The 27,164-nt window shown below is 49.4% G+C and overlaps 9 protein-coding genes across 9 annotated transcripts; 4 read left to right on the forward strand and 5 right to left on the reverse strand.

Annotated features, from left to right (window-relative positions):
- Nucleotides 1–1,467: 1,467 nt before the first annotated feature.
- GIQ15_05967 (U3 small nucleolar RNA-associated protein 4) lies at nt 1,468–7,336 on the forward strand (the record flags this gene model as incomplete). Its single annotated transcript, XM_033553384.1, has 10 exons — nt 1,468–2,521; nt 2,584–4,137; nt 4,207–4,473; nt 4,521–4,579; nt 4,635–4,743; nt 4,969–5,046; nt 5,109–6,472; nt 6,532–7,017; nt 7,078–7,224; nt 7,280–7,336. 10 exons carry the CDS (start codon nt 1,468–1,470, stop codon nt 7,334–7,336), a joined length of 5,175 nt encoding a protein of 1,724 aa, XP_033404528.1.
- A 1,163-nt stretch (nt 7,337–8,499) lies between these two features.
- GIQ15_05968 (uncharacterized protein) lies at nt 8,500–9,981 on the reverse strand (the record flags this gene model as incomplete). Its single annotated transcript, XM_033553385.1, has 5 exons — nt 8,500–8,912; nt 8,975–9,375; nt 9,434–9,564; nt 9,605–9,876; nt 9,930–9,981. 5 exons carry the CDS (start codon nt 9,979–9,981, stop codon nt 8,500–8,502), a joined length of 1,269 nt encoding a protein of 422 aa, XP_033404529.1.
- Nucleotides 9,982–11,174: 1,193 nt separating this feature from the next.
- Nucleotides 11,175–12,400, reverse strand: GIQ15_05969 (DUF52 domain-containing protein; the record flags this gene model as incomplete). Its single annotated transcript, XM_033553386.1, has 3 exons — nt 11,175–12,066; nt 12,119–12,187; nt 12,246–12,400. The coding sequence occupies 3 exons, from the start codon at nt 12,398–12,400 to the stop codon at nt 11,175–11,177; spliced, it is 1,116 nt and encodes a 371-aa protein (XP_033404530.1).
- Nucleotides 12,401–13,051: 651 nt separating this feature from the next.
- GIQ15_05970 (uncharacterized protein) lies at nt 13,052–13,841 on the forward strand (the record flags this gene model as incomplete). The annotated part of the gene is made up of 2 exons (XM_033553387.1): nt 13,052–13,247; nt 13,312–13,841. 2 exons carry the CDS (start codon nt 13,052–13,054, stop codon nt 13,839–13,841), a joined length of 726 nt encoding a protein of 241 aa, XP_033404531.1.
- An 805-nt stretch (nt 13,842–14,646) lies between these two features.
- On the forward strand, nt 14,647–16,738 carry GIQ15_05971 (uncharacterized protein; the record flags this gene model as incomplete). The annotated part of the gene is made up of 5 exons (XM_033553388.1): nt 14,647–14,697; nt 14,775–15,009; nt 15,100–15,290; nt 15,351–15,462; nt 15,516–16,738. The coding sequence occupies 5 exons, from the start codon at nt 14,647–14,649 to the stop codon at nt 16,736–16,738; spliced, it is 1,812 nt and encodes a 603-aa protein (XP_033404532.1).
- A 620-nt stretch (nt 16,739–17,358) lies between these two features.
- GIQ15_05972 (acetate permease A) lies at nt 17,359–18,338 on the reverse strand (the record flags this gene model as incomplete). The annotated part of the gene is made up of 3 exons (XM_033553389.1): nt 17,359–17,667; nt 17,735–17,903; nt 17,965–18,338. 3 exons carry the CDS (start codon nt 18,336–18,338, stop codon nt 17,359–17,361), a joined length of 852 nt encoding a protein of 283 aa, XP_033404533.1.
- A 1,939-nt stretch (nt 18,339–20,277) lies between these two features.
- Nucleotides 20,278–21,066, reverse strand: GIQ15_05973 (uncharacterized protein; the record flags this gene model as incomplete). The annotated part of the gene is made up of 1 exon (XM_033553390.1): nt 20,278–21,066. One exon carries the CDS (start codon nt 21,064–21,066, stop codon nt 20,278–20,280), a length of 789 nt encoding a protein of 262 aa, XP_033404534.1.
- Nucleotides 21,067–23,439: 2,373 nt separating this feature from the next.
- Nucleotides 23,440–25,655, reverse strand: GIQ15_05974 (AT hook domain-containing protein; the record flags this gene model as incomplete). The annotated part of the gene is made up of 6 exons (XM_033553391.1): nt 23,440–23,688; nt 23,753–24,847; nt 25,025–25,113; nt 25,171–25,457; nt 25,540–25,579; nt 25,640–25,655. 6 exons carry the CDS (start codon nt 25,653–25,655, stop codon nt 23,440–23,442), a joined length of 1,776 nt encoding a protein of 591 aa, XP_033404535.1.
- A 237-nt stretch (nt 25,656–25,892) lies between these two features.
- Nucleotides 25,893–26,944, forward strand: GIQ15_05975 (uncharacterized protein; the record flags this gene model as incomplete). Its single annotated transcript, XM_033553392.1, has 2 exons — nt 25,893–26,390; nt 26,480–26,944. The coding sequence occupies 2 exons, from the start codon at nt 25,893–25,895 to the stop codon at nt 26,942–26,944; spliced, it is 963 nt and encodes a 320-aa protein (XP_033404536.1).
- Nucleotides 26,945–27,164: the final 220 nt, after the last annotated feature.

A 27,164-nucleotide genomic window follows, 5' to 3' on the forward strand; every position in this document is an offset into this window, starting at 1 on the left:
CTGCATAGCAAATGCCGACATCAAGCAAATCCCTATTCGCCGTCTGGAGAACGGGCTGAATGGCAATGCAATAGATATAGCTCATGCTATCGTCTTAGGGGACTTTTTTTCTCGTTTATATTGCAAATCCTCCGCCTGTGCTGTGGAAGGTTACCCAATTCCCATAGCGAAGGGAACCACAGGCGGGAGTAACGCCGCACCCTCCGGGGGACGGTCAAGACATTTGATCATCGTCTATCGACCATAGGCGCCGGCACATGTTTCAATGTTCAGCGTCGACATCCAAGGGGGAAAGCCAATAGTACCGGTTCCTGAGACATCTAGAAGCCGACAATCCTTCCACCTATGGCATGTATTGGGTTCTCAATATTCCTCGCTTATGCCGGTTGTTTGCTACATCACTCTATGCGGGCGAATCGCGGCGTCCACTTCACCGCCAACAGGTGGCTAAAGAGATATATCAAAAATCTTCTTCTGTGCACGTACATCTGTAGCCCTGGCCTTGAATACATATGCGATCATCCTGTGTCTCTCTAGGCAGGTAGCAGTAGCATACGCGGACCAGCTCTAAACTTTTCTCGTATATTCTCTCGTCAACACGGCACAGCACCATGAAGGTGGTACGGCTCTGATAGGAAACTGCATCACCACATCGCTTAGTTTGATCTAGCAGGAAGTTTGCTGGCCGTAGGTATGGCCACCGCGCGTTCCAATAATGTGACCTATACTTCCCCCGGGTGTTTGATGGTGGCCGGAGATATGAAACCAACCCCGCGTATGGATGGGATGATATATAGTTCTCTTTATCGGCGCTGTTGCGCGGGGAGCGTGACGGAAACCATACGGAACTTGAACGGCCTGGTTTGAGAGTTGGAGCACTGAAAGTAGGTAATGTCTCATACCATACTCCCCACAGGGAGTTTCGATATAGCTGCTTTCCATCTAGGCTTGAGATGCAATTGAAGATGATCTATAGAGAGCCTCGTTTCGGTATGACCGTGTTCGCGCCCAAGAGAATACTGCTCTTCTGTTTTATGAATGAAAGTATCAACGGTTCCATCATGCAGGCAAGACTCAGCCCCCTGATAACCTTCATTTAGCCCTTAATCCTCCATATCTTCAAGCTGATATCGAATATAATAATAATTCAACCCAGCAGAAGTAGTTTTTATGTTGCCTCGGACTTATTCCGTATATGGAAGGTTTACCCGTGTCACGTGATATGATATTCTCGAGAAAAATTGCCCTGGAAAAGCCGCAAAGAAAAATAATTTTTTTGAAGCCAAAGGTTCCGTGAGAGAAATCGAAGCATTCAAGAAGCAAGTTGCGATGGGTGCTTACAGAAGAAGGGTCTAAAAAGCTGGGAGTCAAGTAACAGCAGCTCTTGCGCAGCACAATTGCCGCGATTCACGCCACTCCGACTCAGCAACCATCGTCAGCCAGGCTTCTGTCGCAGCTTCATACGCCATGGATATCCATAGATGTCGTTTCGTGCCATACAACCCTCAGTCGATCAACGCGCTGGCCTTTTCGCATCCTGCGTCTCATGAGATCCAGGGACGTGGATTTCCAACGCTACGCCTAGCTATTGGACGGGCCAATGGTGATATCGAAATCTGGAACCCCCTCCGCGGCACCTGGTTACAAGAATCGATTTTTCGCGGAGGGAAAGATCGCAGTATTGAAGGGTTAGCCTGGACGCTTGACCCGAGTGAAACTGTCGAGGGCAAAGAGGTGGCAGGGAGACTGCGTCTTTTTAGCATTGGATATTCCAGCGTTGTGACAGAGTGGGATTTGGAGACTAGTCGACCGGCTAGACATTCGAGCGGGAACTACGGAGAAATCTGGTGTTTGGCTGCCCAGCCACGATGGAAGCCGTTGCGTAAGACCAAGGATGGGCAATCTGCTGGACCAGCGGAAGGAGAATATACTGGACAGCATTTGGCTGTTGGGTGCGCTGACGGTACAATCGTGATCCTGTCTACCGAAGATGGTGATTTGAAATATTTGAAAACGATAAGACCGTCGACGAAACGCGCGAGAGTTCTCAGTATCACCTTCCAGAATCGCCATACCGTCGTTGCCGGCTACGCGGACAGCTCCATCCGAGTGTTTGATATACGGAGCGGGAACCTTCTACGAACAATCTCCATGGGCAAGGGTCAAGATAAAGATACAAAGGAATTATTGGTCTGGTCCGTCAAGTGTTTACCTGACAGCTCAATTGTATCTGGAGACTCGGCCGGCGAGGTCCGAATCTTCGATGGGAAGAACTACTCGCTGGTCCAACGATTGCAGGGCCACCAGGCAGACGTATTGGATGTCGCCGTCAGTGCAGATGGAGAGTCCATTGTCAGTGGAGGTGCCGATCAGAGGACCGTTATCTATAGATTGAAACGCCGTGAGAAGAATGTGAAAACTCGGAGATGGGCAGAGGTAATGCATCGACGGTACCATACACATGATGTCAAGGCTTTAGCTGTTTTTGAGACTGTAGACATGAGCGTCGTTGTGTCTGGAGGTAAGAACGCCCATTGAATCTCAGGCTTAGATGTGGAATCAAGTGCTGACACGGATACTTAGGTCTTGATACGATACCTGTCGTGCTTCCACTGAAAGAATATGGAAAGGAACATCACCGAAAGCTACCCAATCTACCACAAATTCCTCAGCTCAGCACGTCGGATACCTCTCGCCTACTCATGAGCTGGTGGGACCGCGAGGTCAACATCTGGCGTGTTGCTGGTTCCTCCCAATCCGACACGGAACAGCATAAACTGGTGGGCAAGATCCTATTCCAAGGCGAAGAACATCTAACCTCTGCAGCATTGTCACGAGATGGAACAATACTCGTCGCTGCCACTGTTTCAGAGGTGAAAGTGTTTTCCCTAACACCCGACGAAGATGATGATGTGTCAAGCCTACAGGTTCACAAATTAGATATCTCTTCTCAACTTTCATCTCGGGGTGCAAAGAATGTTGCCATATCGCCCGATTGCAAGTGGATCTGCCTCGTCCGACCCAATAACGATATATATCTGGCCAAAGTTTCAAGGGATCCAGAAGCTGAAGAAAGCCTTCAGATACAACCAAAGTTACAGAAAGTGTCTCGTCTACCTAGGCACAAAAGGGGTGAGAAAGCTCTTCACGGCTCATTAGGCGCATACGACAGGATGGTGCGGTCCCTGTCGTTCTCGGGAGACAGTCGAATTCTTGCCTGTGGTGACCTTGCTGGATTTGTAGATGTTTGGACACTACAAGACAATGTTGCCGCTCCCACTGCGATAAAAGCTGCCAACGACGAGGAGGAATCATCGTCAGACGACGATTCGGATTCAGATTCCGACGAGGAGGACAGCTCATCGGCAGGAGAGCGATGGAAACGCGCATCTACAGAAACTCCCCTTCCTCGCCTAAACTCCAGTGTGCTATTGATGTCCTTCCGCCCCGCTCTCCCCGCTTCATCCACATCCCTTAGCAATGGCCGGACGTCTCGCAAATTAAATACCAATGCTTCTGAATCTAGTGCATCGGACGACCGGTTAATGGTGCTGACTGCTGATCACCATTTAACCGAATTCAATGTATTACAAGGGAAACTTTCTGATTGGTCCCGAAGGAATCCCAAGGCATGTCTGCCCGAGGAATTTACAGTCATCAAAGATAGAGCCATGGGTGCCATTTGGGATATTGCAGGTGGCCAAGATCGTCTATGGCTGTATGGTCCATCTTGGCTCTGGATGTTCGATCTATCCCAAGACTTCCCCAATGGAGAGACTCGACGTATAAAGGCTCGAAAAAATCCCTCGCCAAGCAAAAGAAAGCGCGTTGCCGACGAAGAACATGGTAATGAAGGAGAAAGGAAGAAGAAGAGAAATACCGGCGCAGGTGATGGAGTAATACTTTCGGAAGCGGGTGTTGGTTTTGGAAAAGTAGTACGAAAAATTGTGGGAGAAAAAGAAACAGAGGCAGAGGTGCTATCGCTTGAAAACCGAAAGAATGAAAACAAACAACTTGAAGGCGATGATGGCGATGATGATGATGGCGAACTTGACGAGTTAACTCTCGCAAATGAGGCAACACTTGCCTCGCTCCGACGACAACAGCTCTCCGGTTCTGATGAACAGACGCCAAATGGTAAGAACGCCTTTCGATATTCGAACCTTCGCTATACACTTTTGCTACCCGTGCTAATATACACTTTAGGAAAACATATATCAAACGGTGTCGAAGATGAGAACAACCAGGTCGCCAAGCTCTCTACACCAGAGCCAGAATCTGATCACAGCCCAGAGCAACAGCGACAATGGTGGTCTACCTTCAAATATCGTGAAATACTAGGGATTGTTCCCTTGAGTCACAATTCGCAATCCACCGTGGAGAGTGCAGAGTTGTCCGGTGCGGAAGATGCGAGAGCCATGCCTCTAGAAGTCGTGGTGGTAGAAAGGCCGATATGGGACGTTGATCTTCCAGGTAGATATATACGAGACTATGAATAGGTTCTATGTACTTGAATTAAGACTTGGATATTTCGCTGGCAAACGGTTCCTTTGATAATGGCCTTTCTGTGTTGTTTGTTGTATGATGTTCCTCCTCCCACGCTAAAGGCCATACAACTACGGTTTGCCATATAGCGAACAACACACCAGGAGGCTCTAAAAAGCATCGTCTACGAGCAAGGCTACATAACATTCAAGCCTGTGTTTCAAGTCTGGTCCAATGCAGCTGCTATTGGGCTATCAAGTATACCAGCCTCCCATTTTTGCTATCGTTTCTGCCTGGATGCGTCACCAGGCGCCAGCATTGCGGCACAATCCACATAAATACAGTAAAGGGTAATACAAGCAAACCGCCAGGTTTTTGGTTTCTCTACAACATTATGATTACTCGCTTCCTCCTCTATTGATTTGTTCTATGGGCCATTTGCCGTTATTCTCTATACATAATTTCATATGGCGTCTACTCCAGCGCCATACTGCATCATTTGCGGTGCCTTGATCCATAGCCGCACCCGCAAGAGTCCATGGATGGCCGAGTTTCGAGCTGGTAAGCATTAACCTACCCTCTTTATATTCTATACCGTTTCTTTAACAATGGCTCGTATATAGTTCGAGTTATTCCCGGCGATGGACAGCCATTCTTGACTGGAGTAGGAATCTATAGACATCGAAATGCGCTACTTTCTGCGCCTTTAAGCCCACACGAGAGATATGACGACAGCGGGTATCGAGAATCAAGATCCGATGAGTTTGTCTCGCAGGGAAGAACTTCGGCCGACCATCCATTCCCTGGATTTGTATTTCATGATGCCTGCTGGGGAATTCTGAAAGCTCTTATGCACCCCCATGAAATCCCCATGCCATGTTTATATGATATTTGTCAATCGTTTCCTTCTCAGACATATGGGCAACTTACCTGGGGCCATGGCTATGGAAACAGCCACTCGGACACGGATACATCTGTTCATGGACGACCAGAAAACTATCAGCAGCCCTACTTTCTTCGGAATCCTCTAGATATCCCAGAGCTACAAGAAGCCCTGCTAGAAGCAGAAAGAGGAAGAGACAGAGACAGCCTAGTTGAATGCAGCGTTGTCTCTGAAAAGGTAGATTCTGACTTGTTCTACCGCCTGCCTGTTGAAATACGTGAAGAAATTCAGTGCCTGCTCAGCTCGAATGAGGTAGCTAGGTTACGAACGGCATCAAGATCGTTTGCGAGTATGCCACTATCACAGAAGTTTTGGAGATCTCGATTCCTGCCATTTTTTGAGAGAGGTTTTGTCTTTGAGCCGGTAAGGCATCAACAGGATACTATATCCGGAGCAGCTACTATTCGCTACGACTGGAAAGCTCTATATGAGAAAACAGACCCGAGCTTGGCTTATTTCGAAGCTTTACGGAACCGACGAAGAGTGTGGGAGTGCAATAAGCCCCTTGCAGAGTTACTGCTCTTACATCACACGCTGGACGGTGGAGGAGTAGATGCTATGGACGAACACAACCATGTTGTCTGGCGGACGGTAGCTGTTAAATCGCCCAAGGAACAAGTCAGAGGAACCAGCATTAGACAAGGTCCGGCGGTTTCCTCTACATATACTCCTCCGAGCATTCTCAAAGAGCTTGCCATCCGTGTTCCAGCTCGAATATCACAGATCGCTGTATCTCTGGTTTATTTCAATGGCAACACCTACGTCTCCGGGATAAGGATAAACACGCCAGATCAGAAAGAGACCAGGCTAGGTTATATCCATCCTACCCAAGAAATTATTCTAGATACTCGCCAACCAGGAGGATCGGGACCACTGGATCTCACAGGATTTGCCATATGTGCTGACCCCGGAGGTATTCGTGGTATCAAGGCAGCTCTAGCCAAGGGCCACTGGTCGACCTGGGCAGGAGACCATGAAAACGTACCCAACACCCTTCGCCTCTGTCTGGATGAGCGTATAACCCACCTTAAAGCAACGTTTGATGTAAGTCATCCGCAAGTAAGGCAGGTAGAAACGCAAGTCGACTAACACACTTACCATAGGCGTTTAGGATGGTCTCACTCTCTGTCCCTGAAGAGGAGCAAATACATAACCAGAACCCACCTTGTCTGTCCGCTCGAAAGGCAGCTCTCTGGTACCCTGATATCCCCTCTGAAGACCAATTTCTGCATGAAATCGACTTCGTAGGACAATATGACTCTAACCCATCACCCCTGACCTCGCAACAGCCACTCATCCGACTTATGTTCGGTGGCCAGCAGGGAAACTATCTCAAATACCTAACCAAGATATCAGTCAGTACTCTAGCTGGAATCCTCACTTGGATAGATTTCCATTATGACTGTGATGATGCGCCGGTTCGTTCGTTGTCAGTCTTCCCTAACAAGGCAAGAGATTCAAACCAGTCGAAGATACAGTTTACTATTGATGGACCTGGTGGTGAGAGGGTGACGGGCTTTCGAGTCAAAGATAAGCAGTGGTGGACCCCTAAAAATGAGCCGATTCACTTTAGTATCACTACCCTTGTGGTAAATATACTCTTTACCTCTTTTACTGTTGGAATATTGAGTTAACGATGATTGAAATAGGTTTCTACGAATCGTGGGCGGACATTCACGTTTGATGCCAATGTGCTTCCTAAAATCAGGTTGCCATTGGGGACGCATATGCAGCAGAAAAAGCAGAAACTAACTATCGAGCCGGATTCGACGATTACGGGGGTATATGTCACGCATGTGAGTTACGCTGTGGTTCCTGGTTCCTGTTATTCAGTCTGACATTATGTTATAGGACACTGCAAATGGTTTGACTGGCTTCGGGGTGATTTCTGAGAAGCTATTAGGGTAAGAAGGCAGGCTTAAAACCGAACCGTAAGGATCAAGGGGATTAGGCATGTTTTTTGAAATATGTGGGTTGCATTTTACGTATGCGAGCAGCACCTAGAGATTACACTAAAAGGAGACATTCACGATAAATCGGATGATGATGGCGACCACTTTAATATATAAAGCTGAACATTGTAGTAATTGTAGATACGAATAATTATTCGATGGAGTAGAGCATAGCTTAACATAACTGCAACCAAAACCCAGTCAAATAGACGAATAAAGAAGACCCATCCCAAAAAAGAAGAAAAAGAAGAACGCTGTCGACATGTAACGTGAACTCAGGGCAAGACATGGCAGGAAAGGAATAATGATAAGGTAATGTAGATAGATTAGGAAATTTGAGATGACCGAAGGAAGGAGGCCAAGGATGATAGGATAAAAACACTTTTCTATTAAGGCGGGGGTGGTTGTTTGTGCCGTGGAATTATATATACGTATATATATATATATGAATGGATGGATACATAAGGAGGGTAAATATTATTCCAGCGCATTGGAACAAGTAAGGTAAATACGGATATAAATGGAGGCGGCGATTAAGTAACAGCGAACAAAGGAGAAAAGCGGGTGCTCGATAAGCAGAATCGACAGGGCGAGTGAAGCCGTATAAGTAAAGTTGGTCAAGTAGTAATATGTAAGGAAGCAGAGTGTCCTTATTAAGCCGTTTTAGCCGCGTAGAATCAACATATCCAGAACTAAAGGCGACACGCTAAAGGATGTAATAAAAGAAACAGAAGAAGTAGATGCCAGAATGTCCAGGTCATGCAGGATGTAGAGTAAGCGATAAGGTAATGGACTAAGCCAAGGAAGGGAAGAGTCGAAGACGTAGAAGTAGAATTTGAAGGGAAGTTGTTGGATGTCTACCGTAGCACCAGAACGCCTTGGTATATTATGATGCCGACTAGGAAAGGTAATAAAAAAGAATAAAAGGTAATGGTATTGGTATCAAGGTGTTTATGAAGGTAGTAGTTTGTAGAAAGGTCGGTCGTAAGGAGGAGAGGTCATGGCATGATGCGTGAGTGTGAGTGTGGGTGCGAGGGAGAGAGCTCTTGGACGTCGTGCAACTTGATGTCGTGTCGTTCGATCGTGAGGGCGTTAAAAGAGACTGGCGGTGTAGACAGGTCACCGATGCCTCCTTGACTGGTCTGGATTCGGCTGTCCTGTCCTCTCAACTCCGCTCTGCCCTGTTGTGGTTGCTGCAGCAGAAACAGGGACTTTAATCTCGTCACCGGCAACCGGCGCCGAAGTGCCGTTGGGGTTCAATCGGCTTAATTCTGTCGCAATACTTTGTGCCACGTATCCTCGTAGCTCACGCTCTTCACGTTCGTCCTCCTTCATTATTCGTCGTCTTTCTTCTTTGGAGAGGTTCTCACGACGCATGCGGCGGATCTCGTGGATTACCCAGAGTAGTACTTCGTCTGGGGCGCGAGATCGGTCGAGGCCGTGTTTAGATGGGTTGCGAACATAGCGTCGAGTGACGTCGGTGGCGCCGTCGATAGAAAAGGCAATGCAGTATGCCATTTTTCTGTTCCAGCCTAAGGAGATCATGTTAGTTATTGAGATTGTAGATGGCGAAAGGGCAGGTATATATGCTTACCCTCTGTGTAGAGACGGGGGTTGTCCCACGCCTCTTCGCAGGCGTCGACATGAATCCATCGCTTCTGGTGTTCAGAGTAGACTTCGGTCCAGACGTGGTCTTCTGAATTCCAGACCCATCGTACCCGACCGCCGACTGCTCTGCACAGCATACTGAAGCAATTGGCCCATTCACCTACTCTGCCGCGTCTCGATTGTAACAAGGTCCAGACGTCTGAGTATCGGGGGAATCGCTCAAGGCCGGCGCAGGACGGCTCTGAGCAGATGTAGAGCTCGACCCTGGTGGCTCCCCGGGCGGTTTCGTCCGGAGTTGGAGGGGTCATTCCCTGTAGGAGGGTTGGTCGGTAGCATCTGGAGCAAGGTGGGTTGTTTATGAATTGGAAGAATGAGCGTTTGAACCATCTGCTACTATCAGTATTTGTCTCATTTATATTATTGTTTCAAAAAGGGATGACCCTACCTTAATAGCGCCTTGATGACGCAGTCCTGGTATCCCCAGGTGGGCTTCACGTTCTCACCCATGCTAGCCGCCTCCGCTTGCAGAATCTGACACTCCTCCTCTGCCTCTGCGTACAGTCTATCAAGGGGCACCTGTGACAGGGCCTCATCGAGCAGACCTGGGTTCTCGTACTTCATCGGCGTTACCGAGAGGACGTGGAGGAGATTGCGGAACTTGAGAGAGGCGGAATCCTGTGGCGGAGAAGGAAAGATGGGTAGACTCCGGATGGTCGAATATGAGGGCGGTTGGGAGGATGATGGCCGACTGTGAGAATGCTGATGTGATGACGGCGATGACGATGATGATGGCAGGTGCGGCGATGAATGCGAGGATGAAGGCATCGGAGAAGAAGTCCGTGATCTCGAGCGTTCCTGTAGCGTGTTCAACCGTCTTGTCCTGAGTAACTGTTCGAACTGTCGAGCGAGTTCTGTGGCGTCAACGGCAGTGTTTGACGCACCAGCCGGCCTGCCATGGCTATGGCTCGACGGTGTGCGAGATCTGTCTGCCATGCTGAGATGGGACGATAGGGCGAAGGTGGAAGTGAGGGCTGGCAGTCCACCGGATGACTGTCAGCGCCCACTCTAGGCCAGTGGTCGACTTGATGATTGAAGCGGCGTTCTCAAGACTGTGATGTTGATGTCGAGAAACGAGTGTGATAGTCGATAGTTGTTGACGATGGTGATGGAGGATAATGTCGTGGGAGAGTGCCGTTCCGTCCAGAGGGAGATATCTTTAGATGATGCGCAGCAGCACAGCCCTTGGCTCTATTGCGGTTCCACGCTAGCCCGGAAATCGAAGTGTGGCTTCACGTACCTGCGGGAGACGAGAACAGTCTCTTCGCCTCGACCGTGTCTAGATATACAGATGAAAGCTGAAGATGAAGCCGAAGACGAGGGTGCAGGAGACGGACAGAGAGGTGAAGATGTAGAAGTGAGGTCGAAAGAGAAGACGACGATGGCGGCGTGGGAAGGCAGAAGGGTTGGAGGGCGTATGCGAAATACCATCTTACAGGCCTCGTAATGCAGCACAAAGTGGGTACCTGACAGTACGCGTGGTACGGCCGATACGCAGACGGTGACGAGGCCCCTGGGCGCGCTAGTCCGTTTCGGGAAGCCAGCGTCGTCAGCCTCTTGCTTATATAAGGCAAACTTCGTCGCATACTTAGTCAGACGCTTCTTCCTCTTCCTCTTCCTCCGTTTCACGCTGAAGAACATCGCCCTCACACGCGTCCATGACGTTGCCTCCTCGCCCTGTATCTGTCATCCTCTGCCTTGGTCTATCCCTCTCGATCTCTCTCGCTCTCCCTTAGTCATCGCTATCTCTCCCTCTACTTCTACTTCTACTCCCCATACTCCGTTGGTCGCTAGAAAACTCCTGCTGCCAGATCGGCATTTTTTGGATACGAAGATCGCCAAGACCGCGGACGAAGCTTACGTGGCGTGTTAAACCGAGGCTTGGCCTTGCCGGTTTTGGCCAGTGTAGACGCTTTGCTGAGTCAGCCACCATTTATATAGAGCCTTAGAGCCATAGAGATCGAGTAGACCAGTAAGTATGTTGGGAGAAACAGAGATCTATCCACGCGTCTGATCAGCACGCGGAAAGCGGGAGCTAGATGCGAGGCTACGATCGATCAGCGGTTACGCGGCCAGTAGCTCGTGGCAGGCAGGCGGATGTGTAGAGTGGATGATAAGTATTATTCGAACTACAGAACGGCAAAGGCAGAGACGTAGCTGACCGAACTGTCCGCCACCGAGAAGCAGTCGGAGCTCCTCTCATACCTCATAAAGTAGAACTTACCCTTGCACAGTCCCTCCTCGCCTTCGCTCCCTTGCCCCTCCTGCTGCAACTCTTCCATGCCGGCCATCACCACCCCGATCGGATGACGCCCACACACCGTGTTGCCTGTCCTCTTCAACGAGTCTAGAAACACGTCAGTATCACCACTGGCGATCGCGGACATGCACGCAACGTCACATGCGGAGATGCTCTCATGTATAGCACACGCACCCGCCGCTCGATGCGTTTTATCCTTCCCCCTCAACGCCATACCAGACGAGACCGCCTCGACCTCGACTGCTGCCTTAGCGGCCGTCAAGCTATCCGATGGCACAGGCAGAGAGGGATACGTAAGTGGCAGGTTAAAGACCGTACTCAACGCATGCGTGGTGTAGTACGTATACCCGAACCTCGTACCCCAGTGGCAGAAGTCCGAGGAGATGATGAATGCGTTCTCCTCGTCAGCCAAGTACGGGGCGAGGATGGAGCCGAACGCGCGCTCTGTTGCTGCCGAAGTGCTGCCTACCATCATCGGGACGAGCGGGGGGTATGCTGACGTAGGCTGTGAGGGATACAGACGCTGTAGCAGGCGGTGTATGTATGGTAGGTGCAGTTCCATGCTGTGTTCTGCCTCGTCGACGGAGGGAGACATGTCTGAGAAGCGTGGAGCTGCAGACCTGGCCCGGAGTTCGGATAGCAGCTTCGTGTCGAGCGGCAGTGGGGAGGAGGAGAGGGGAGTTCGGTATCCCGTCAGTTCCGGCAGGGCGATAGTGGTCAGGTAGTGGTGGTGAGACGGGCCGATCAGGAAGATGCGTTTCCTACTCGCATTATTAGTCTCTGCCTTCTGGTCGGTGGTAGGCTCAAGCTTACGCCTTGGATAGATCGAGACATTTATATGCATACGCCGCACAGGGTCCAGAGTATGCGTATCCCGCGTGTCTGTCTAACGGTTAGCTGCTATACACTATACATGCCAGTCAGTGTACGGAGTACTCACGGAGCGATAATTACCCTCGCACCCGGCACAGGCAGGCTGCCTATGCCTTCAAGCTTATCCGGCACGTAGCCCAGCCACTTGTCTATCTGCGTCTGCAGCGTCACCTCATCGTCCGAGTACCAGGAGCCGGCGTGGGACGGCCGGCGGACAGACATGGCGAGGACCTGCTACTTCTATCGCGTTATGTATATTGCTATTTGTTGGTCGTGGATAGCGTATAGTAGGTACGAGGAGAAGACGTGGTTGGGCGGACTTTGGTGGCTGCGGGGGAGGGGCAAGGGATTAGGGCTCGGTATGCCGGCTTGGCATATATCGGCATGCCGAAACTTTATACTAGAATATAGCAAGTAGAGTAGAAAAGTAGAGGCAAGCAGCTATGAGTACAAAGTAGAGTAGAGCAGGGTAGAGAGAGAAGCAGAGGAGAGATGCAGAATAGAAGAACAGAGTAGAGAGTAGAGTAGGATACGATTACTTACTGCCCCTTGAGACTCGCGTGAAGCGCGTGAAGCCTATTAACCCCGTTTTGGACTAGTGGTAACATCTTGATACTGGTAACAAAAGATAAACCAATAGGATAGAGGGATACGCGGTCTTGGCGCCCCTGAGGCTGTAAAATACGGCACTTTGTATGCGATGCGAAACGCGACAAAACCAACCACTTTCGACCGCCAACTTCTTGCTTTCTTCAGCTTCGTCTTCCTGTTTGTCTCTTCTCCCTCCCATACCTGAATAACATATATACATGAGAGAAGCACAGGGTATATACACGGAATAAAGTACCAGACGAGTACGAGCATATATTTACAATGACGCTGAAGCGCAAGGCCTCCTTCTCGACCATCCTCTCCCCTCGCTCCTCGACATCCTTCTACGACCACAATGTCTCTCCCATCCCTTGCTCGCTCGACGACGCCATGGTCATAGACGAGACACCCCAGCATCTCCACAGTCGGACCAGGAAGCGGTTCAGGAACGACCGTCCGGACGAGCAGGCTGTCTATGGTGCGTCAAACTACCAGATACATCGCGCCCTTCCATCCACTAACCACCAGTCCGACACGTACAGATAACACCCTCCGCTGGCTCTTCTCTGCACAAAAGCACATTGATAACACTGAAGTTCACCCGATGGCGTCTACAAGCAACGATGATGGACCTGACGAGGCTGAACCAAGCACACCCTCACTGGCCGACTCGGTCGCTTCTTCGATGAAACCTGACCCGTCGCAGAGGACGCTACACCATTTCTTCCGGCCTGCTTCTGCGCCTGCCCGCGTGTCCTCGTCGGATGGCCATACTGGGTCAAACACGAACACGACACTGTCGACGCCGACCAACGCAGCGTCCCAGGCGTCGTCTTCTCGCACCTCTTCATCTATATGGTCCGCTGATGCATCCGCATCTCTCTCGCCTAACCCCAGTGCTGGCGCTGGTCCTGGCGTTAATGCCGGTGAAAGCGATGATGTCGATATGGATATGGGCGTTGAGACGTTTACCGCCAGCGCCACAGCATTGACTCCCGCTTACCAGCAAAGGGCCTGGATGGATGGGAAAGACATGACTCCGCCTGTTAGATGTTATTATCTACTCAGCTAGTAGCTATCGGCTGGGTTAGTGGGGTCGAGACTTTGGAAGACGGAGTGCCGGCGTTTTAGTATATTCTTATCTGGAGGCATCTTTCTGTAGTTTATCGTGTTTTTACCATGGTTAAGCCGGTTCTTCGGCTGGGGAGTTCGGGGAAGCGGAAGGGCTCATTTGCAGGTGTTAGAATTGTATTTATACCTATCATAATCGAAGCTGACGACGGCCACCTAATATATCTGTTTCTCGTGTCAGCGTAGGCTTGAGATATGTGGTACGGACGCCAGCCTGACGAATAAACCGTTACACCGAGGCCAACTTGCTCTTATACAAATGCCACTTTTTTATATCTGACGTCGCGAAAAACTTTTGGGAGAACGAGGCTTAGTCATCCACACCCCAGAGTCCAAAAGAAACCACGAGGAAAAAGCGCAGCCAGCTTGGTGAAACTGGTAAAAGAAAGGCGAACGCTGCGCCATACCAGACTCGCCGGCAAGCGAATTCACCTGGCCTCCCCCCTTTCTCGCACTGCGAGCCAGGGTCGATAAGCCGCGATCTCGCATCCGCTCTTAAAAGTTGTCTTTATTAACAGCGATTATACGACCCACACGGAGGCTTAAAGGGGGACAGACGAGACACATAAAGCAACTCTCCTTGCTAGCGTCATCACTGCCATCTCTCGCTCTCTCTAACCCGTTGAAACCGGCCCTCCAACCCACGACGTTCGACCGTTTCCACGCCCATTGTTCGAATACAACAGTATCATGACCTGTCCCGCGGAGCAAACCAGCTGAGAAAACGTCCCTATCCAGCCCTGACAATGGTTGGTTCGAGCTTTGAGAAGTCCGTCAAGGGCGCGACCAAGACAAAGGTATGGAAGACTCTGTGGTGGCCTGTTGTCAGTTTTACGACGGTTAGCTGACCCAAACGACCCTAACGAGAGGATAGAATGCGGCCCCGAAATCAAAATACATCGAACACATCCTCACGGCCACCTACAGCGATGCAGGGACGGCAGAGATCTTTCGCACGCTCCAGATCAGACTGCGCGAGTCGGCGTGGACGGTGGTCTTCAAGGCGCTCATAGTGATACATATGATGATACGTGAGGGCGCTCCGGGAGCTGCGCTGGCCTACCTATCTCAATATCCTCGGAAATTCGCCATCACGAGCATCTCCGACGGTGTGTAACATGTCTTCTTCCCTCTCTGCGGGCAGAGAACGCTGGTAGATGGGGAGTGCGCTTTGCTAATCTGATATTGCTCATTTTTAGCACAACTTCAAGGCGCGAATATTTGGAGATACTCGGAGTATCTGATCGCGAGGTCTTTGGCCTTCTCTGAGACCAAGACAGACTACGTTCGTAACGGACAGGGCAGGCTGAAGTCATTGACGGTCTCGAGGGGTTTGTTGCGAGAAACAGAGATTGTTCAAAAGCAGATAAAGGCTCTTTTGAAGTGTGATGTATGTTTTTTTGGCTCTGCGCTTCTATCATGGGTCCCTTTTGACTGATTTCTGATATAGCTCCTGAGCGATGAACCTGATAATGAGATCACCTTAACAGCTTTCCGATTGGTGACGCTGGATCTGTTAACATTATACTCTGTTATGAATGAGGGTGTTATTAATGTGCTAGGTTTGTCGGTATCATCTTTGTCGTTCATAGACAGCTACTAACCTTGTCTCTAGAACATTACTTTGAGATGTCCCGAACAGACAGCGAACGAGCACTACACCTATACAAAGTTTTCAGCACACTGACGGAGGATGTAGTGAGCTTCTTGCGAGTCGCAAGGCAGTACGAAAATGCCACTCGTCTTGAGATACCAAACTTGAAACATGCCTCTACAGACCTAGCAAAGCTATTGGAAGACGACCTGCACGACCCGGATTTCGCAATTAGACGACAAGAATATCGCGAGCAGAAGCTTGGGAAATCAAAGGGCGGAAACAGCTCCTCGTCCGGAGACGGTAGCCGACAACAGCAGCCTTCATCTAAGGCGGACGATAGTTCGACTGCTAAAGCTCCTCCAAAACCAAACGTTAAAGCTCCCGAGCCAGATTTAATTGATTTCTTCGGATCCATTGAGCAAAACCAAGAACCTCTCGCCCAGCAGCCTCAACAGCAACAGCCGAATATGCAAAATATGCCGATGCAATTCCAGCAAACAGGCTTCCAACCACAACAGACTGGCTTCCAGCAACAACCTATACCTGCTGAATTCATACAAAATCAGACCGGCTTTGCACAAAACACCAATCCATTTGGCCAGTATGATGTTCAATCTCAGCAGCAACAACAGCAGCCACCACCAGCACAGCCGCTACAAGCCTCGCACACGGGTGCTGGTTTCGGCGGCTACACCCCTCAGCCGTTTCAAAGTTCCCTATCGCCCATCCCGCAGAATGGAGCTGCTCCCTTCCAGCGACCGATGACGGCGGGGGCGACACCCCGAGCTAACAACCCATTCCGACAATCCATGCTTCCGCCCGCAGACTTTTCTCCGTCCCAATCACAATCCCCTTCCACCTTGGCAATGAAACGACAATCCACCAACCCATTCGCAAAGCAGCCCTCAAATATCTCCCCTCAATACCAAATTCCTAACCCGAATCAATACCCTCTCCCGTCAACCTCGCCAACCCCTTCACAGCAACAACCTCAACCCCTTCAGCCTCAACGAACAGGAACAAACCCGTTCGCACGGCCCCAGCCACAACAAAGCGCCGAAGCTCCCGCAGCTCAACGCCTCCAGCCAAACCCAACTGGAAGCACGAATCCTTTCCGCCAAAGCGCTTTCATAAACCAGTCCACGGGTCAGGGGTGGCAGAATGTTCCGCAGGGAACAATGGGTGGGTTGGAGAAGTTGGAGACTATCCCTGTTTTCCCTCGGCCAGGACAAATGGCTTAATAATGGTAGCGGCCTCTTCTCCATTCTACCTCTCCTCTCCTAAACACCTTACCTTTTCTTTCCTTTTTTTTCCATTCCATGGCTTTCTATAATTTTGGGAAACCCCGAGCGTGCATCTACATGGGAGCTACTTTTTAACCTGAGGGGGAAACAAATCATGTCCTGGAGACCGGCAAACAACCTCAGTTGTTGTGTTTCTATTTTCCGTATCATTGATATCTTTTCCTTTTGCCATCTTGCCGGTTACTCTCCGTCGTTCTAGAGATATGGCTCTTTTACTTCCACGAGTTCTCAATCTCAAATTAGCATTGTTAGTTACTATACCTTTTTGTATCTGAAGGGAAGCTGATAGGGAAAATAAGCCAGCATCAAGCCGTGTTTTACCTGGTCACGTCGATGATATAAAAACGTCGAGATTGCTTTAGTCTCGTGATGTCAAATTTAGCACTTCCGCCAAGTCGGGAACTATGAGAAGCTGACAAGCCATTTGAACTTCGTGATAACTCGTGTAAAAAAAGAATAATATCCGTTCAGCTACATCAAAAACATACACCAAATGATCGATTACTATTAAGAAGTCTCATATTATCCAAAGGTTGAAGAGAGAAACAAACAGCCCATTAAACCACCTCCCGTTCGGTCTTCACTCGCTCGCTCTTTACCCACGGTAGCTGGCCGAGGGGGAATTTCACAAAGGTGTTCTTTGGGTCTGCCATTCCAGCTAGAGCACAGTACCAGGCGAGCAATGCAGCCAATATTCCAAAGAATCCACCTGTCTTGATGAGCGGCGTGTATACTTTGCCGGATATCACAAGGTGACCGACTCCCAAAAAGAGGAACGCGAGATCCAAGTTGAGGAAGAGGAGGAAGAAGGCGAGGTTCGTCTTGAGCGTGCAGATGAGGCAGAGCGTTGTGAAGATCCACCAGGACTATACGATGGTTTATCATATTAGCGACCTTTTGACCAAGTGGGAAAAAGAGGATAGGGAAAAATACCATGAGCCAGAAACCGGTTACGTTGTTCAGAGCAGCTGTTCCGTTGAGCTTCTCGATGTTTGAAGCGATGTTGAATCCGCCGGGGGTGAATATGATGGCATAAGAGATCCAGAATCCACCGTACGAGGAGAGAGCAGTCGCTCCGAAGGTATTTCCAACTGCCATTTCCCTTTACACATGTCTTCGTCAGTCTGATAACATCTAGGTATCGAGGGAACAATCTGGCTTACCACATCCCAGCAAGAAGCTGAACCAATCCACCATATGCAAACGCCGAAGCGACGACAAAGTGTGGCGCTGTGATTCCGCGAGCCTGCATGTTGATAAGACTGAGGACCATAGTGGTAAGGGCGAAAGCGGACAATCCCAACGGAGCTGGGTTTGCGATGGTCTGGCGAGGAGCTACTGGTTCCGACGATGGCTTGAATCCTTTGCCGAACGCAGATAAGTTGCTGTTGCCGTTGGCTAGAGGTCCATAGCCATAGCGAGCTGCTGCCTCTGCCACTTCTCGCTCCTCCATGTTCATGCCATCCAGCCTCCCCATGGATGGCGAGCTATCATGGGTGGTGGTCACACCCATATCCTTTTCGCCGTCAGCACCCATTGTCCTAAGCCTATTTCAATCTCTCGGCGGCAAGTTTCTATATTGTTTTTCCGTTCGGCGCTCAAGATCGTTCACGAGAGCAAGGAATCGCAAACCACACCTGCCACAGAGGACACAAAGCCCAACGTTGCGCCTGCTTGATAACGGGATAAAAAGGACGAGAAAGAGCTACAGAGACCAGGAAGAAAAGAAGAGAGAGAAAAAGAATGAACAGACCCAGGCGGGGGATCAACGGTAATTAATAAAGGATTATATTTGCAGCTGGCCCGGAGACAAGGCCGCACCCCCCCCCTTGCCTTCAAGCACGCGGTGAGCTCTCTCCTCTTGGGCTTGACAAATGGACCAGATAACCTCTTAGCTAGGATATAGTTCTTCCTCAGCTCCACCAACCGTAGAGGTCGCCTGCACGAATGAGATACTCTCGGGAGGCATCAGAGTGGAAAGATACATCCACATTCCCTGTCGAGCACTAATTAATCACACAGGAAGATTGTCCCCGGCGTGTATCATCAAGCGGCACTTCCTGGTCATCGTTCTCCGTATGGGGTACTCGAAGGTCTGTTCTCGCTCGAAGATCATCACTAAGGTGTGATTCGGGACGTCCGCTCTCCGGCCTGAGAATGAATCCGGAAAGCTTCCCTCATTGCTCATAGGCAAACGAGGTTGTACACGCCAGGGTTAGTTTCTAACCCCTGGTCACAGAGCCAGCATACGATATGAAGGACAGGGAGGGATCGGGGCCGGGGTATGCTGCCTCTTTCCAGGTGCTCTAGTTATTTTGGACCAGGCGGTGAAACGAGCCATAATCCGCTGTTTGGGTTATAATCATCGCAGACTCCGTACAAGTCGCCACGAAATACGGATGTCCAGTTTCTCTTACTTTCCCCTTGTGCGCGGTATTGCTTCCGCGCAAAATGGTGGCTGTAAGGGATTCCTGGATACTTGATGCACGCAGGATCAATGAGTTTGCGTTGAAGCGTGCGACGTGGAGCCCAACCCGAGCATCGTACGGGTCAACACTAACCCGAGGCCAGCTGAATAAGTTGTGATATTTCACATGCTGGTTGGCATCTAGAACCTATAGTGGATTTTATACATAAGTCGACGTATAAATAAGCTTGGGTTTTCCGCCGTCCAAGTGATGGAGAGCAAGCCGATCAAGGCGGATGTTTGACCGAAAACAGGGGGTGCAACATGAGCTTCGAATGCAGTGTAACACCCACCGAATAGTGTGACCTCGTATATCGAGTGAAACTCTTGCATGCATGATAGATTCATGTAACTACAGGGCGGGGGCAGAGGGATCAGTTTGCTCGTTCCGACTTGCTAGAAAAAGCCACCTAGGAGAGGAATTTGCATCGGTTAAATAAATTGAACAAGCATTTGCCTGTTCCCTGCTGCACAAATATTACCAAGTCTTTTTTCTGGGCTTAATCTGTGACTAAAACAATCTTAATTGTTAGCTTCGGCCTCGTATAGCTAACTAGCTAGTGGATCGTGTGGTGGATTTCTCGCCTTACACTATTTACGTCTCAAACAGAGATATAGTTTCCCAATTTTTAGTCTCAACATGTGGCAGGCTTGTTTTTACAGCTAAATAACTAACATTTCATGCTGTTTACACTATAGGGAGCATACATTGTCATAGTAGTGCAGTGAGTGCGCCTATCCGCCATTCTTCAGCAAACCATTCTTATCAGACAATGTACTCGGTAGCTACGGAGGACAAGAGACGAACGCAAGTAAGGAAAAATTTGAGCCAGGGAAGTCTAAGCTAGGTAGCTTCGATATTATCTATCACTCAGTTATGTTAAATCATGGACGTTCTGTCTTCTCGACAATCCAACGGTCTAGACCATGTGCATTTGTATATTTCTCTCCCTTCCGATATTGTATCTGTGTCTGGACCAAGAGAGAACTATGCAGGAACAAACGCAGTTCAAATAAATCCTCCACCGCCTGCTCTCGATGTAGATTCTAGGAACCCGGGCAGATCATCCATCTCCTTGCGGAGTGCCTCTTGATCGTCACACTTCCGAGCCGTATCAAAGTCGATTATAACGGCCCTTGACTCGCGTATGAGAAAGTTGAACCGGTTCGTGTCACCGTGCCGGATCCCCAGTGCATGAAGCCTAGAGAGTGCTTGTTGGCAAAGCTCTAGGTCCTGTGGCCCTGCATGTCGTCCACCGGTAATCCGCTCGACGACAAATCCGATCACACGGCCGTCTTCAGTCAAATGGCCGAGGAACCGGGGCCCAATGCCATGGCCATCAATCCACTGATATGCCGTTGTTTCGTTCTCGAGATACCCTGTCTCCCACTCGAAACGTACGAACTTGATGATGGCGTCTATGTCAAATATTGGGGACTCAATTGCATAGATGCCTGTATGAATTCTTTCTTTCACTGTGATATCCAGATAATCGACCAATGTTCCATGCCAGGTGTTGACAACGCTGGGGAACTTGGTACGACCCACGCTCTCAAAGTGCGGTTTACCAGTCCCTGGATTCCTAGTAACGAGGGCATCATTCCAGTCCCCAGTGGGAAAATCTGGTAGGCTTGGAAGCAATGATGGACCAAAACACATTGTGTCTTCGCTATATAAGCCAGGGTTGATGGTGAGATATCTGATCGTTCCATCAATTCGGAGTCTGAAATAGCTCTCGGTGGCTTCGTCGACTTCTGCCTGAAGCAGCTCTGCTCTTTGTTGGTTCTGTGATATCATTGTGGCCTTTTGTCAAGTTATGCAAGGAAGGGTTCGCGAGCATACTCGTATAACTGTTCGAAGCCTTGAACTGGAAATTTGGACCTTCTAAATATTCGATAATCTAAGGTGAGCATTTGTTATGCTTACATGTAGACCAATTTGGCTCTACGATGCAGCGGGTCGTAATTGAATGTAGGGCATGTTTGGATTTGACAGCGATCTCGTTGGTTTGGTATAGTTGTATAAATATACTGTTAAGCGCCGTTCTATTTTCAGCCCCAGCCCCTGGCGGTAAGACGACTCTGGGCTAGGAAGGAGATCTATATATATTGTCTCAGCTTCATTGTCGAAAGGACCCTCAGTGTTCAACAACACCACAGAGAATCTGGATGCCTAGAGCTCATTGATACTCAAATCGTTAAAAACACTCTGAAAGTCCGCTGAAGTACGTACTCAACCATCACAGGAAATCTTCCCCGCGCCAATCTATCCAAGTCTAACTCAAGTCCAGGCATAATCCTCGATTCTGCGATACATCACGCATCTACTCAATACCAATACCCTACCAACAAAAGTTGGGTCTATCGAGATGTGTATCGAATATTATCGGATGTACACATGTGGCTGTAAGGGGACCGAGACGTTTGTTCAATGTCAGGAACGCCTGGGTACAAATGTCAAATGCTCACCCTTAACCCGCAAGGCCTTAGATCCCTCTTCTCATATGTGCGCAAAGCATATGGTCGAGCCTGACAAGGATGAAATGCGCAAACATTAGGAAGTGGTTGCTGGATCGCAGCTCCACGGGGCGCTAGGGTAGGGGTAGTTGGAATTCTGTTGGTTCTCTTGATTCTCCTGATTCTATCAAGGACTGGATAGTGTTGTTCTTATTACATTGCTTCAGCCAATAATTATATCACTTGCGGTGTTTGCCATCTATTATTTCCCCAAATTCCTTGATATGGGCCTCGAAACTCCTCTGCATGAACTTACGACGCCAATTGCGTCGCTTCTCATAGTGATAGTTTTCCTTGCAGCCAAGGCAATGGAATCCCCATTCTGGTGTGTCTGTACGAGGCCGTAGATATGGCGCCCGAATGATTGCCATGAACCGTTTCGGATTTCGCTCATATCCCTCGAATTCGTCGTCTGATTTGGGTCTGCGTGGTTTTGGCCCACGTCCTTCGTCATACAGTGACATTCGATGGTAGTAATCAAACATTTTTTTTTTCTGTCATCTCGTATGTATATTGTTCCATTAAATCGAGGGATCCGTGCAAAGCAATTCCGGCTTCTTGTGCGGAAGAAGGGTCGACCAGTGTAAGCCGTGAGCCGAATTTGCGGTCCTTTAGTGAATACCTGCCTGGGACATTTCTCATTGAGGGTAAGTTTTCTAGTTGGCGACGCTTGAGTCCAAATTTCCTGACTGCATCTGCTCCTAGGAGTGGGAGGTAATCGGGATGCTCAGAGAAGCAGAAAAAACAAACACGGCGGCATGTAAGTAAATATAGATATCCCCCGAAGTCGCCGCAAATATCACATTCAGCCGTGCAGAGGGTTCTGTAAAGGTCTTCAAACGAAAACCACCTCCCAGTTTCTATGCTAAGAATTGCCCGTACAGTGTTTGGCGCGTGTTTGATGATTTTTTTGTATTGTGGAATGGAATCCGTAAGCTGTCTCGTTCGGCGATTGACACGTCGAAAGTCAGTTAGGGACCGAATATCAAGCTGGACAAGCACCATGTGAAGCAATTCTAAAGGTATCCGTCCCAGGGCGCCAATATCAGGGCTAGGAACATGCTGATGACGTCCATTGTCAAGCGGACAGAGACTCTTGATATCATCTAAGCAGTTGTTTATCATCCAAATAGGATGCGCGTATGTTAATTCGGTCGCCGATTTCGCTGTTGCCATGTTTTTCCATGGGGCCTGCCAGGTAAGAGTCGCGTTGGGTATATATATTTTGTCAGATTCTCTGTGTAGGGTATACGACTCGTTCCCAAAACCAATGGTACCTATTGGACACTAGATTTTTTTTGTTTCTTGTGGTTTAATATATTTTTTATAACGCGCTATCTTGCTAGCTTCCGCCACTGACTGTTTCTATCGACCATGCCAGTGGGAAAAAAAAAGGAATAGAATGGCGACTGAGAAACGGCAAGTACAGGCAAAAGTAGAGCGTTCGATATCGCCAGGCCTTTCGGTTTGCCCTATCTTGTATATCATTCCGTTATTTAGGTAGACATATTTGGTTGACACGTTGGGATTTGATATCTATAACATCACGTGGCTACAATAATTACTCTAGGTATGGCCATGTATGTCCATGAACGATGTAATCTGCGAGTATTGCTGGTATAGAGAAGATCTAAAAGGTCCGACAGCATTGATATCACGAGCCTCGACGGTCCAGTAATGCAGCCGTCCTTTCTAGCTGGCTATTAAACGCTTTAACCTGGCTCAGCAAACCACCGTGAAAGTTGGAGCTAGAGGAACAGACATCCTGAGAAACGGTCCGTAGCAGGAACTCAAGGCCAACGAAAGGATTGGTAGAGTCAACGGAACCTTTGCCTGCGTTTTTCTGACTTCTATCAACGGCAAGTTGAAGGTCGTGAAGGGCATTGTTAATTGTCCCGTGCTCCTAGTAGATAGCTCGTTAGACTTGCTCTCCTTTGAACAATAATAAGGGGAACGGGATATCTTACTATTTTGGCATTCTCGTCTGCAGAATACCTTCTCCTCACTTCGTCTGCGCGAAGGGCAATCTCTTCCCTCTCCTTTCGTAGGTCCATCAATTGGTTTCTCAGCGTAAATACCTCTTTCTTCTCCTTCTTTAGACGCATTGCAAGTATAAAGTTACTGTCCAGCAGTTCACTCATTTCAAATAGCCTGCCATCTAACTCCGAACCAAAGGCCTCGACGGCTTTGCGCTTCCGAGTCCATTCCACTTGACGAGCACGATTCGACTCTCGCTCTATTGCAGATTCTAGCGTAGATATTGTCTTCTCTAGTGTCTCACGACATATCTGACTAAGGACGTCGGCAGCATTTACGCCGCTACGAGACAAAATTTGTGGGTGATGTGAAGAAGTTTCGTTGGGCGATGGTTGTCGCCCATCTTCTGGAGAGGAACGGGTAGAATCAGCTTCGTCTGACAATTCGTGCAAGGCTGAGGTGTTGGCAAGTCTGTGGACAAGGACTGGGACAGTTGATCGCGTCTCGCCCTTGTCTTTCTGCTGGCGGCCCTTCCCTTTCTGCTTGGTAGGATTATCTGTATTTTGTTTCTTTCGTTTTCGGGTTGGTTTTGGATCAGAGGTTTTGTGCTGCGAGACTTCTTGTCTCGTAGGCGGGCCTTCCTCTGCTTGTATGCTTTCTGTCCTGGTATCTTGGTCTTCAACCGTCGGCGAGCGAGGCCCTGGCCCGGGGTCACCCTCATCACTTGGGATTTCTACGCTGATATCTGGCTCGTTGATAGTAGCTTCGGCCTCTTCTTCTTGCTCTGGTATATCATCCGCCTCCGCATCGAGACGAGGCTGAGACGAATCTCGAGGAGGATCTATGGGCTCCTCATTCGGCACGTTAACATCTTCAGAATGATGGGATTCGCTCCGATCTCGCTCAGCATCGGAAGGTTGGTCTTCGGGAGGAGACTGTAGTTGTGTCTCTTCCTCAGCTTCGACTTCGTTGCTCTCGGCCACAACGGGTGGCCTAAGTAGGCTTTTACGTTTCTTTTTCGGATGTTGTACTACTGATTTTCTCTTTCGCCGCCTCTGCTTCGAATTTTGCGAGTGTATAATTGTCTGCTGTGTTATTAACGTCGACCCCTGAATGCTGTTATCTGGACTTTGGACTCTAGGGGACGATGATGCGGAGACAGAGACTTCAATAGAGGGTTGTATAGTCCGCGGAGGTATAGAATTCCTAGCAGGAGAGGCCGTACGTCTTACTGACGGGGATCTGCTCGTATGTTTGCTAACCTCTAGTGCTTTGAGGAAGGGTGGTGGGTTTGCATTCGTGCGGTGGGTTGTGGGCGAGCTCTCTGGCACAGAGCTTTCAAATGATCTACCTATACTCGTCCCGTAAATAAGTGAATATAAACCAGTACGGTTGGTATAGGCCTTACTTATCCGCCTGCGCTTTGCACTTCTTTCTTCCGGCCTATCATCATCCGCCGGAATGTCATAGATCGATTCATCCTGGGGTAACGCAGCTGAAGCACTGGCGGCTGAACGTCGAGATGACGCTCGGGAGGGTATAGAAAGTTGTTTATTTGATGTCGTAGAGTGGCGCGACTGTGGTGTTATAGGGGACTTTTGGGAGAGCGATGGAGATCGAGGCGTAGGAATCGGAGACTGCGGGGTTGGAGATCCAAAAGAAAAGCCGAAATTGACGTCTTTGACCTTGTGATTACTATTATATCGGTGAATAGTAATTAGCAATCGGTTTAATATCGTAATCGCATAGGACGATAACACGCGTGTTTGGGACATACCCTGCGCCGCGCAGTCGCATCTGCTTCCGCTCCTCGCGGCCTACTTGGAAGTTAGCAGAGAAACATCATTAACAGGGAGAAAGAGAAACACAGGGCTTACTCGGTGCCATCGCCATTGTATATCGGCTGTCGACGGTCTACACGGTCGATGTTGTAGATAAGGACGCGCGACCTTGTAACTATGTAAATAGAATGCGATGCTTGGCGCTGGCAAACTGAATCTCGACCAAAAAAAACAGCATCAGGACGAAAGCCATCGAGAAGAGCCCAACGCAAAGGGTCAAAGAGTCGACCAGGTCAATTACACACGATTTAAGTCGGTTAAATCACTGCAGCGTCTGTGACCGGAATCAATGGGTTGGTTTTGGGGTAACTCTTCCGACGACGCTGATCCGACGAAGAAGTTGGATCCCAGTCTACGAGGATACCTCGAGCAAGAGTCTCCGTCCAAATATACACCTACAACAGCTGGCGTGCAAGCGCAGGATCGAACGCCATCGCATGAGAAGCCAGCAGAGGAGTCTCCCTCTCCAGATCGGGCGGCCGAATCTGCAACCTCCGTCCCCTCCGCGTCGCTTTACCCAGATGGCCGATATGCGCATCTATGGAAGGACTACAAGTCTCTCGAGCAGATCGAAGGGCCTACCACTTCGCCGGCGGAGAAGGTAGTTGAGAAATTCAAGCAGCGAAAGGGTGTGCTGAACAGGGCGGCCTTGGAGAACTGTGCGGAAGAACAGGAAGTTCTGTCGATGTGCTATAAGTCGGGCGACTTTACAGAGAGGATAAAGGCTAGGATGACTCTGTGTCAGAAGCAGAATTATCAATTCTCGAGGTGTTATACCATGCAATTGGTAGGTTTCTACAGCATTTCCCTTTACTCTTTGAAGGAGTTATTTTGTGTTAGAGCCCTGGGGAGATGCATTTACTAATAGCTTTCTAGAAATTCTTGCAAGCCCTAGGTTATGGCGCTTCGTTCGAGTGGGATACAGACAAGGAAGAACGAATCCAGATGCATGCGGACAAGCTATACCATCGCATGATGGACTATGAACGAAGGGTGGCCGAGGCAGAAGCAGACGGCCGTGAACCTCCTCCCCTGAAATCCCTCTTCAAATCAGAGGCAGAGATGGCAGCAATGCCAGATACTAGCCAATCCAGTGACGAGTTGGTCATTCCTGGCGGAGAGCAGTTACCGGCTGGATATAAGCCTCGTAAGCCGTTAAAAAACATGACACCACATGAACGAGAACTGGAAGTGCAGGCTTTGAAACAACAGATGGCTCAGCGCCATGTCTACCTGGAGGAGGTATCTCCAGTACTGAGAGCTGAGCACGAAGCAAAGGCTAAGCGGAGGGAGAAATTCACTAGCTGGTTTGGAGAGACGATTGGAAGCTGGCTTGCATGATCGATCCATTAATACCGAGGCAGACTGTCGACCTGGCTGATTCCAGTCCATAACTTTGGCCTTTGGGATCTGTCAGATTTCTCAACGGCTTCCCCTGGGACCTTGCAATCTCTACACGGCCATCGTCCTGAGAAAAGACACAGGTGTCTAGCATCCGGAGTCTCCGGCATCCATCGACGACGCAAGCGGCAGAGAGAGCGCGAGCACAGCACCAGCCTCG

Source organism: Arthroderma uncinatum, assembly GCF_011692745.1.
Source record: "Arthroderma uncinatum strain CBS 119779 chromosome Unknown scaffold4, whole genome shotgun sequence".
NCBI classification, from domain to species: domain Eukaryota; kingdom Fungi; phylum Ascomycota; class Eurotiomycetes; order Onygenales; family Arthrodermataceae; genus Arthroderma; species Arthroderma uncinatum.